Here is an 11,555-nt window from a genome sequence, read left to right on the forward strand (position 1 = left end):
AATCATAATAAAATGACTGACAATACCAGTGTAACCTCTAATTGGTTGTTGTTTGGTACCAAACTGCCAAGAGAAGAAATTCTTTTCTTTTGTCAAGTGTGCATCATCTATATCATCATCTGCTGTAGCATCTATCATCTGAGCATAGGTCATCCGCTAGAGTCTCTGTGGGTTTCTTTGTTGAGCAGTGGTATTGGCTATCTAATACCTAGTCCTACTCTGAAAAAGAAAGATGTTTTACATAACCCTTCCCAGTAATAGTTCAATGGAGTACTTTCAAGACAATACATTAACAACTTACAAGACACGTTTGCCTCAACCTCTAGATCTCAAAGGTTCTTGGGAGATGGGTCTAGCTGAAATTCAATATCCTCACTCTTGGTTCAACGTACGTGAAGGTGAATTGTGGTTGGAGATGATCGTTGGTGGCAGTGAAAATGTTGCTAATGCTGAATTTGATCCTGGAGCTGCATTAAACCAGGTTATTATCCCAATGTGCTCAATATTTTAGAATACATATGGGGGGCCAAAACAATGGTATCACATGGAGATATGTTCAAGATTTCTACCGATAAAATTGATCAGAGGGTAACTTTGACTATATCTACTGGCTTACGTTTAAATCTCAGTCCTATGCTGACAAAATTGTTAGGATTTGAGTATTCACGGTTTTCTGAAGGAAAATACTCTGGCAGGAACATGGCTGACGTTCGTCAAGGTTTCTATTCCATTTATGTCTACTGTCCTTTGGTTGAACCACAGATGGTAGGTGATTCCAGGGTTCCACTTGTCAGAATAGTTCCAATTGAGGATATGCCAGGACATGTCATCAGTAAAGAATTCCAACCAATTCATTATGTACCATTACAACAACGTCAATTTCAAGAAATAGAAATAATGTTGAGAGACGATACAGGTAAACCCATTCCATTTGAGAGAGGAAAAGTTGTCGTCACCTTACCTTTTAAGAGGCATTCTTTAGGTTCAATTTATCAGAACTAAAAGGTATATATAAGAAATTATTATTAGGCTCAAACTGAAGAAAAGTAATCGATAGGAAAGCTGCTCACCAATGTAATAGAAACCTATTTGATAGGTATTACTTGAATCAAGCTGGGAAAGGTGGTAGTGGAAATGTCTTCAGAGGAAGAAGAATGCAGAGAGGTCATGGTATAGGAGGTCTGTTTAGAGGTTTATTCAAAACCATTAAGCCTTTACTTCATTCTGGAATGAAGAGCATCACTCCAATTGTGAAGAAAGGAGTGAGACTTGTAGGAAAACAAGCAATTGATTCTGGCATGAAATTGACTAGTGATTTGATAAAGGGGGAAAACATCAAAACTGCAGCAAGAAAACGTGCCATCGAAGCTAGAGATCAGCTTAAGCGTAAAGCTTTTCAAGACCTAAGGCCACCTGGAAGGAGAAAAAGGAAAAGGAAAGAATCATCCAATCAGCATAGAGCAAAAGATATCTTTGATGCATGATTCCCCCCAAAAAAGGCATATATATATGTGTGTGTGTGTGTGTGTGTGTGTGTGTGTGTGTGTGTGTGTAGTTTATACAGAGTGGCGTTGAAAGATGTCTTTAGTTCATCAGAACTCCTGTGAATGTGTCCAGTCATAATTAGATTTATTCGATACACCACCCACTCAAACCAGTGTAGAAGATGGATACTGGCATCAAATTGGAACGGTCACATCTGTCAATGATGGTGGCCCTTATGTCTTCGACGTATCAGGAGCTGGAGATGATTACTTGGATCTAGCAAATACTTCCCTCTACGTGAAAGCACAGATCCTCAATAATGATAGCACCAACCTTACTGATGAGAACGTTGCACCTGTTAATCTTTGGTTACATTCTCTCTTTGGGGATGTCAGCGTCTGTCTCAATGAAAAACTAGTCTCGTCACCCAACAATATGTATCCATTCAGAGCTTACCTTGAAACGCTACTCAGCTATGGTCCTGCAGCCAAAGAATCTCAGTTGACCAGTGGAATGTGGTATAAGGATACAGCTGCGCAAATGGACACTGCAGGAAACGATAATCATGGCTACATCAAGAGGAAATTGTCAACAGCAACCAGTAGATCTGTGGAAATGATGGGAAGACTCCATTCTGACCTATTTGCCCAGGAAAGATATCTTGTCAATAATGTGAACATGAAAATAACGTTAACCAGAAGTAAAGATGTTTTCTGTTTGATGGGAGAAGACAAAAAATTAAAAGTTGTCATCAAGGACATCTATCTAAACGTGAGAAAAGTTAGACTGAGTCCATCGGTGAGACTGGCCCATGCAAAAGCCCTGGAAATATCACGTGCCAAATACCCAATCAGAAGAGTTGCAATGAAAGTATTTTCTGTTCCAAGAGGAAATCACAATTTTGTAAAGGATAATCTGTTTCTAGGACAAATGCCTAAGAGATTGGTCATCGGATGTGTGGACAGTGATGCCTATAGTGGACTCATCACCAAGAATCCTTTTCATTTTAAAGATTTTGATATTAATTTTGTTGTCCTGAACGTGGATGGCAAACAAGTCCCCACCAAGCCTTTGCAGCCAAATTTCACCCAGAAACATTACATCAGAAGCTACATGGGTCTGTTTAACACTACCGGCAAAACGTTTCGTGACGAGGGTAATAACATCTCAAAGGATGAATATGGCACTGGTTTTACCCTCTTTGGATTTGATCTGACACCCGACCTTTCAGAAGTGGGCACATTTCATCTTATAAAAAAGGGAAACTTGTCTTTGGAAGTGCATTTCGGAACAGGCCTACCCAATACCATCAACGTTGTGGTGTATGCTGAATTTGACAATATCATAGAAATAGATCGTAACAGACAAATTCTTTTTGATTATAGTGCATGATGAATACTTTAGAAATAGACCTGATCCTACAAGCCGTTTCTCCTCAGTTTGCAGGGGTGTATGCTAGAAATACATTACCTTCATGTCCTTTAAGTGTTCCTAGTCTCATGGTTTGTAATACTGACCCAGATAATAAACAAGGACAAAATTGGATTGCTATGTATATAGATGAAGAAAGACGTGGAGAATATTATGATCCTTATGGATTGTCTCCCTTTCATTTAGATTTTATCAATTTCTTAAACCAGCAATGTAAAACATGGATTTATAATCCCGTTGCAGTACAGCATTTGAACTCTCTAGTATGTGGTCAACATTGTATCTATTACTTGGTTCACCGAGAGATGGGAATGACCATGAATGACATCACCGAATATCTTCAATCAGAATGGCATGCCATTACTTACATTGTAGATGATTTCGTTCATCATCTTGAACGTCACTTGTTATAATAGTAATGAGTATACATTGTTATTAATTGCAGGTTTTGTTTAATGACTGTATGTATTGCAATACATAACTTATACTTAAACTTAGTATTGATTGTTTAATTAAGAAATCATTGTTTGTATATACGTTTGTGAATATAATAAAAGGAAAAAAAAACAAAGTATGAATTACAGTGGAACTTCGAACTCGACGGGACCACGAGAAAACTTCGAGTTATCCGAGTGTTCGAATTAAGCGAGTTGTCATTTTTGGTGCAAAGATTGGTCAATATTTGTCAACATTATATATTCATTATAACTCCGCTCTGTCACTCATCAGTTTAGTGCAAAGACTTGTCAATACATGTAAATGTATATATAATATTTCGTTCTGTCACTCGTAGTTTGGTGTAGTTTTGCCGATATACAGTCTCGATAAAGTTTCTTTCACTAAGTTAGTCACTTCAATAACGATCTGATGTTCATGTCATGTTTGCAAAAAAAAGAACGATAAGATGGAATTCAACCGAATAACAATTTATTAATGTTATATCAAATAACCGTTTAAATTTAACACAGATTATATGTAAAACGTAATAGACAGCACTGACCGTTACAGTCGTACTCTGAACGCTATTGTTTCAGCAGTTTACAGATTTAATAGGCACCGGTGACTGTTTCATTTCTACACCTGTAAAAACATCAGCCGAGTAGATCTACCAGTGTGTCGGAGATAGTTCCGCTTGAGCGAGCGGGTAGATGAGTTGTTGACTATCGTGTGTACTATTATCGGCGACCGCCTTAGGAAATTACCTGATGTAAGTAAAACAGTACTTTTTATCACCGACAGTTGTTGTTATAAGATTCCACCGACAATTTCCTTCATGAATTTATGAAACACTTATAATCGCGTATAATAATCGGTAGAATTGTAGTGCCGATACAAACGGAATTTCGATGTTGAAAAAATGTCGGCGTTTACAACCGATCGTTGTTGGACACAAACATAATACTTCGAGTTATTCGATCATTTTAAGTAGAGTTTTTATTGTTGGGGCCAAATGTTCACTTCGTATTATCCGAGTTTTCCGAGTTTTTTTTACTAGGATAAAGAGAGAATTTGGCCGGGACTGACGAAGTACTTCGAGTTAAGCGGGGTAGTCGAGTTTTCCGAGTTCGAGTTAACGAAGTTCCACTGTATGTATTTCTTTTTTCAATTATAATTCTATTGAATTGATTCCAATCTCCAAGACAACTGTAATTGAAGAATGTCTGTCCTCTCAGAATTATAAGGACAACTCATGACAAAAAATGACAAATAATGACAAAACATGACAAAAACATGCCGAAAGTCAATAACGTCATGAAATCCAACCCGGCTAGCCATTTAATACTATGAGTTTAACGTATTGAGCGCTGGTGGTTGTCCAATAAGCAAGGTGGATGTCAGTTTTGGATGGACCTGTCTGTAAGTGACCTATTCTGTTGTGTATCTTTGAATGAACATGCCACGTTAAAATCAGTTTAAAACGCAACACCCAATTTGTTATTTTTATTATTATTTTGCTGTGAACTTGTCCTGAGGTTTTCGCTGTGACACAGATAGTTTTTACATTAAAATACAATAGTATGTTTTTGGTGTGCAACACAAATATCGAATACAGACATTGACTGAATAAACATATTTAGCGTTTGGAACGTTTCTTACAAAACTAAGTATATTTCGAATTGCATGAAATAGTATATCAACGGATCGATATTGTTTTCCAGAGAATGCATGAGGTTTTGCTTTATAGATTTGCTGCAATACGAGTTGGATACAATTCGAATGGAATTGAATCATCATAGTGTAAGGAGGTATAGACAAGAAACACAATATGGTAAACCAGATATGCTGTTCTACATCCCAAGTTTGTACGGTAAAATATCTTATTTTTGTAGTCACGGCTGTAAATCATTTGTTTTGGGACACTAAAACCTGGCTTTGTTCTCGAAGTGACCTAGTCATAAATTAATGTTTACATATTATATTCATTATTATTTATTTACTACATGTATATGATTTTGTTTTTATTTTGCGAGATATATCTTTTGATTCGAGTTAAGTATTATATAAATAATGATATATTTATATATTCACTGGTTTGTGGTGTGTATGATGTTCGAAACATACACGAAGAAAAAATGCATAATAAAATAATATTTAATCTACGTTTTAATCACAGGAGCAATTGACTATAAAATAGCTGTTGATCAAGGATATTTGGATGCAGTAACTGAAGAATATCAGGGTCCCATTCCGAGGGGTTGTATGGATATTAATGCAGCACAATTCCACACTTTTATGAGTGAAAGAGGTTTACGTATGCCATCTTCAGCGGATGAAGCAGTCGAGCTCTTAGGACAGCTTGTTGGGAACATTGATGGTGCGATCCTGTGATTTTGTGCGAAATTTACTGCTTATAGAGAAATTGGTTGATTTGTTAAAATGTACTTTTGTTTTCAATTATGCATTTAACATCAACAATGATTTGGCATTTAAAGTTGTTTTGAAGTTAATTAAAATTAATAAAAGAGGAATAGTAAATTCTGTTTTGTACCATCCTGTACACGTGAATTCAACATTGTCACACTATTATATTCTCCTCTTGAATTAGGTTATGTTTGGACAATTAAGGACTTCGTAGATGCTTTAACTATATATTATACCTTGTAATTAGTTATTTGTTTTCAATTTGTGCAAAGGAAAAACGTATGGTTAGTAAGTAAGGGGAAAGTATTGTATGTTAAACACAACTAGACGCCAATAGAAGAGTGCGTGATTTAAGGGGTGTACTTTTTCAAGGTTTCAGACTAGTTTAAATCTCATTTCGAGACGTCTTAATGATCACTTGACCCATAGGAAAATAAAATCATATGATAATTCGATGAACGGAATCACAAGACATATTTAGAAGCAACGACACAAAATCACTTAAGGAGTTTTGCCCGAGGTGATCATGGCGACGGTAGAACTTTGTCACAACCTTCACCATCTTGCAGTTTTCGAACCATCTCTATGTAGTTCATTTCTCCGTCAGAAGTTGATATCTGTCATCCGTCGAAAATTTGTGGTGTTGGGAACAGATCTTATTTGTCACCAAACTCAACGAATATGTTATCGAATAGAATATTCTCCTGCAAATATCACAACTATGAACTTGTTATGCCTTTCTTGGAAGGAAAATATACCTCTAATAACTAGAGAAATAAGACATTACTTAAGTTTGGAATGGTAAAGATTATAGAGAATAAAACATTTTGACTGAAGAAATGATCGTAGGATGGTGTATGTCCTAGATGCATCAAAGATCTGCGGAATAAACATTCAATTCATCCCACCTTCGGAGTAAACATTATTCAAATAAAACTGCATTCATTATGTCAGAAAGTGCATTTATAATGATCAATGCTTGCCGACTAAGGTGCTATACAGTACGATATTCGAAATTGCTATTGTTCTTCTAACCGTCATATTCATAAATTTGAAACAACTTCTTGATATTTCACAATATTAACGCAGCTTTATTATTATGTAGGTATTGCCTATTATTTATCAAATAATGATTCAATTCAAAGATCATGAGCCATTACGGATAAAATTCATTTGTCAAATGACTTCAAAATATATTTTTAGCATTGGTATGTCTACATACCCTATATCGGTAAGTCAAAGGTAATACTCTTACCTACATGTACATGTCACCGGTTGCTCAGATTACTTCAACACTGACAATTTGTGTTTCCATACATTCGTCTATATTTGCACATTCCACAAAGACCTACAAATACGGCACGAATACAATACTATACAATTATAGCCTTTTGATGAGGTCGATACATGGTTTTATCGACCTGAAAAAATTACAACCAAGGACTAAGTCCGAGGTTGATATTTTTTTCTCATGTCGATAAAACCATGTATCGACCGAAATCAAAAGGCAATAATAGTTTTATTATAAATTGACATTTTTTATCTAAATTCAGACTACAAGAGAATGATTTTTTCAACGACATTTAATCAAATTGCATTATATCTATCTTGATAAAGCATGGAATTCACAGAGGTGTACTGTGACGTCACAGTGATTATGACGTCATAAACGCAATATTAACTCGGTGTTTCTAAAAGTAGAAACATCAGGTCAATATCACAAAATATTAACCTCCATGTGGCCAAGTTTTAGCCTATCAAAGTGTAAAAAGTATAAATTTATAATAAAATACAATATACTTTCACTCTCGCATGTACAAACAATAATTAGAACGAAAACTCGCGCTGACCAAGGTACCAGTCCTCTGAGTAATTACAACGATGTAACGTTAATTTAATAAATTAATCGTTATATTCACGATGGAGAACTTTATATTAACTGTACATACCTTAACTATACCAGTATAGTGGTAAAAGCTGGTTAAGGTGCATCTCTATAATAATAAGCAATGAACTGTTACCAGATGTAGTATACAGTCGATATGAATACAATTTGGGTGATAGATAAATAAAATGTCGCCCGTTACCTGTCACCCAAATTGTATTCATGTCGACTGTATACTACATCCGGTTACAGTTCATTGCTTATATTTACATTAAGGATATTTTTCTAAATATAACTGTGTCTATTTCTTTGGAATATAGTCTGTAAACGTTCTCCCTCTTTCCGTGTGTTTATTTACTGGAAGAGTTTGATTTAAATCAATGTCATCTAAGCTATTGATTTAAAGCCATTGTATATGTTATCTGAGGCAGAGTAGAAAGCGTGGACGTAACGTAGTCCAATATGGCGTCAGAAATGACGTCATTATAGCCTGATTTAAATTAGGGTCATCTAAGCGATTGATTCAAAGCCATTATACATGTTATCTGAGGCGGAGTGCAAAGCTTTGATATTACGTAGTCCAACATGGCGTGAGAATAACGTCATGTGACGGGGCATTGCAAATTGTAGTATAGTGTGATATACTGCAATTTGGTTTAATAATGATGTATAGGCGACGGCAAAACAGAATGTAAATATATGTATATGTATATCTACCTTGTAAAAGATGCATACTTCTATTTTGCTAGCAAGTCGCATATAGATTCAATTTAATATGAATGAAGGCAAAGCCTTGGGAGAGCGCAGCTAGTTATAATTAATGACACAAACTTAGTAACGATATTAGTAATAACATTAACACTAGTGACAGGAGTGTGACATTTTCTACTTTTTAAATGGTTTGGTTTGTTACGTTATATTTAATTCATGATCAAAACAAGTCGTCAAACTCCTGTGATTGAACTGATATAACAACAAATTCAATGATTCTGTTGAAATACTTACAGTACTTATGTAATGGTTTCTGATTCATGATGATGAGTCCGTCGACAGTATACATGGGTCTATCATGATGTATATAACAGTTTAGTTCATGCAAGGTGTCAAGACATAGTGGAGGTGATGACATAGTTGAGTTACCATTAGTTCATAAATTCACATGATATCACATTAATTGCTAAAACTGGTACTGGTGTATTTGAATAGTTTGGAATGATTTATAAATTATTAAAAAAAGAAGAATATTCTTGTATTGAAGACTTTCAGTGAGATGAGGCAATCCACACCTTCACTTACTAACCTTAATACTGTTTAAAAAAAGATGAAGAATTTATTCACAGTGTTCCAAGATTCGTAAAAGCCAATATTGAGCCACTTCCTCTGTTGGGTGAACTCCATCAGAGAGTAGATTGAAATTGTATGAATAGCGACATCCGTGCTCCTGTCCATTGCGGTTTCCATTTTTTCTTGATCTTTCAAGGTCACATACAAACTTGGGTGAATGGAATCCTAGCTCAGAGTTGTACTCACGCACTATGGAATTGTAGACATTGATATGCTTGTTAACAGATTCGTCATCCTTTTGCTCTGATTGGGCCTCCCAATGTACATAATCTTTAAGGCGGTTCCACTTAACGATAGATATTGGGGGTATCTCAAGTACACCAATTTTCAAATTCGGCGAGCTGGATGAAATGGCCTTCAGCTGTTGAAAGACTTCTCTAGTATCTTTCTCTAGAGCATTAAGACTTTGATACCTGGTAAAAATGAATCTGTCTCTCTTAAGGGTAACATCACAAGTCCCATGCCAATAGATAATTTGAGTAGGACAAGTTGTTAGATATGGTAAGTTGTCTGTTATACATTTTACACCATCAACTGACCTCCTCCCACTTACATAGAACCATTTAATATTGATATCTTTTGTGCTGAGGTTCACCAATTGCTTTTGTAAATATCGGCCCTTGCTGTCTGTAATGAATACAAGGCGATGTTTGATGGTCTTGTCTTCCAGAGCTTTTTCTTTTTTACTCATGTACTTCCTTATTTTCTGAATGTTACATGACATAATTGAATGTAGATGTGTTGAAGTGCTGTGTTGTAGGTCTTGAATCACAAGGTCACACCAGATTTCCTGAGTAGTAAAAACAGGCAATTGGCGCCAAAAAAGTCTAGTAAACACACAATGAATATTTACATGTTTAAATCTGCCTGCTTGAATTTAGAATTAATATTATACCCGGTTTTAAGTTTAAGACAGACTGGCTTTATTTCATAATCTACCTCTAATTAGATCAAACATCTAGCCTACATTGCATTTTTTTTTCAAATTAAAAGGGAGGCCTTGTTATTATTTTAAATTCAACTTTTAAAAGTGAAAATTACAAATATTTTTTTCGACAATAGTCTATTCTGGGCAAATGATCACGTGAATTTTCATCTTTACGTACAGTACATAGGTCCTACATATCTTATAGACTAGCTACACGCATTGTAAGCTTAATCTCCAGCCGTCCGCGCGATCGGCAGTAAAGTTAGTCTAAAAATTTTAAGCTTTGAAAGTGAATATTTTCTACTAGAATTCTATGCCATTTCTCCTGATAAATTTGGCAAAATAATTGTTGTTATTATTGATTTAAACTGTATTGATTGTAAGTTAAAACTCCATTTTGTTTACATGTACGTGTATATAGACACCTTGCATGAACTTACTACACTTGATATGCTATGGGATAGGCCCGACGTAGATTTCTATGACGCTGGGTTAACCTGCAGTCGTCTGGCGAATATTGTCGTCTGCGACAGGAAATTTAGTGTGCAAAGTAAAAATAAAAGTATAGAATGTATCTAAGTGTTTTAAAATTTCCATTCTATCATAAAATTTATTTTTGCGACAATGGCAGTTCAAGCGCATCACAATTTAGTCGTCTGCACTTAGCGTTCCTATTTTTGGTAACAAACCAAATATTTTCATCCAATCAAATTCGCCGATTACATTCATGTCATCAGTCATAACAGAAATGGAAGATAGTCGGTATACCGGCGGTTAGGCAGTTTTTATATCAATATGTAAAGAATGAGGTAATTTTTAGTGAATATCGGTGAGGTATGTCGATCAGAAAGAAATGGATCAAGTCTCACCATACAGGTAACGAGAATTAAAACATGGCTGCCTGCATGGAGGCGCGAGACTTTTCCCGCGGGACACAATTTCAAAGTCCAAGGGGTATAGGATTGTATTGGACTGTATTGCTTACACACGTGTTATGGTTAGTAGAGCTTCGCTCTACGCGGCCTTCGGCCGCGTAAGAGCTGCGCTCTTATTATTAATAATTCATGATTCAAGATTCTTTATTCACTCAAGACACACACAACTAATAAAACAAATGAAATCACACACACACATTCTACATTTAAGTGTTTTATTTCATAGATGAACAAGACATGTTAGCTTGCTCATTTTAAAGAATAAAACAAAAAAACAGAAATAAAAAATTTCAACCCTTACAAAACGCATTTTTATGTCATTTTGTAGAATAGTAGTAACACAACTTACAAGATTTGGGAGTAACTATCACAACAATGCAAATACAATGTACAATACATTGATCCATTTACAAATAATCTGCTGAACAAACAAGATGTCACGTACTTCCCAGAGTATCACACTACGCCTTTTAACTGACGACTTCATGTTGATCAAATGTCATTATGTGTGAAAAGCTGGTCTTTTTATGTATTAAAAAGCAGTGGTTAGTTAGTTTCAAGTTACTAGCGACAATCATATCAGATGTTCAGGTGTTGAAAATGCCCATACCCTAATAGGTGTCACATTCTTACATTTCTCAAAGGATTGTTCTGTGTTAAACCAGAACAACATGGAAACTTACCA

General features: G+C 35.5%; 1 protein-coding gene across 1 annotated transcript; it reads left to right on the forward strand.

The window, feature by feature from the left end:
* Positions 1–1,920: 1,920 nt before the first annotated feature.
* Positions 1,921–2,877, forward strand: LOC117337826 (uncharacterized protein F54H12.2-like). Its single transcript, XM_033898948.1, has one exon. The coding sequence runs from the start codon at positions 1,921–1,923 to the stop codon at positions 2,875–2,877; it is 957 nt and encodes a 318-aa protein (XP_033754839.1).
* Positions 2,878–11,555: the final 8,678 nt, after the last annotated feature.

This window comes from Pecten maximus, chromosome 11 (genome assembly GCF_902652985.1).
Source record: "Pecten maximus chromosome 11, xPecMax1.1, whole genome shotgun sequence".
Classification (NCBI taxonomy): Eukaryota; Metazoa; Mollusca; class Bivalvia; order Pectinida; family Pectinidae; genus Pecten; species Pecten maximus.

What these genes read in the sequence shown, in the direction of transcription:
- LOC117337826 (XM_033898948.1), top strand. Translation starts at nt 1,921, where the DNA reads ATGTATCCATTCAGAGCTTACCTTGAAACGCTACTCAGCTATGGTCCT.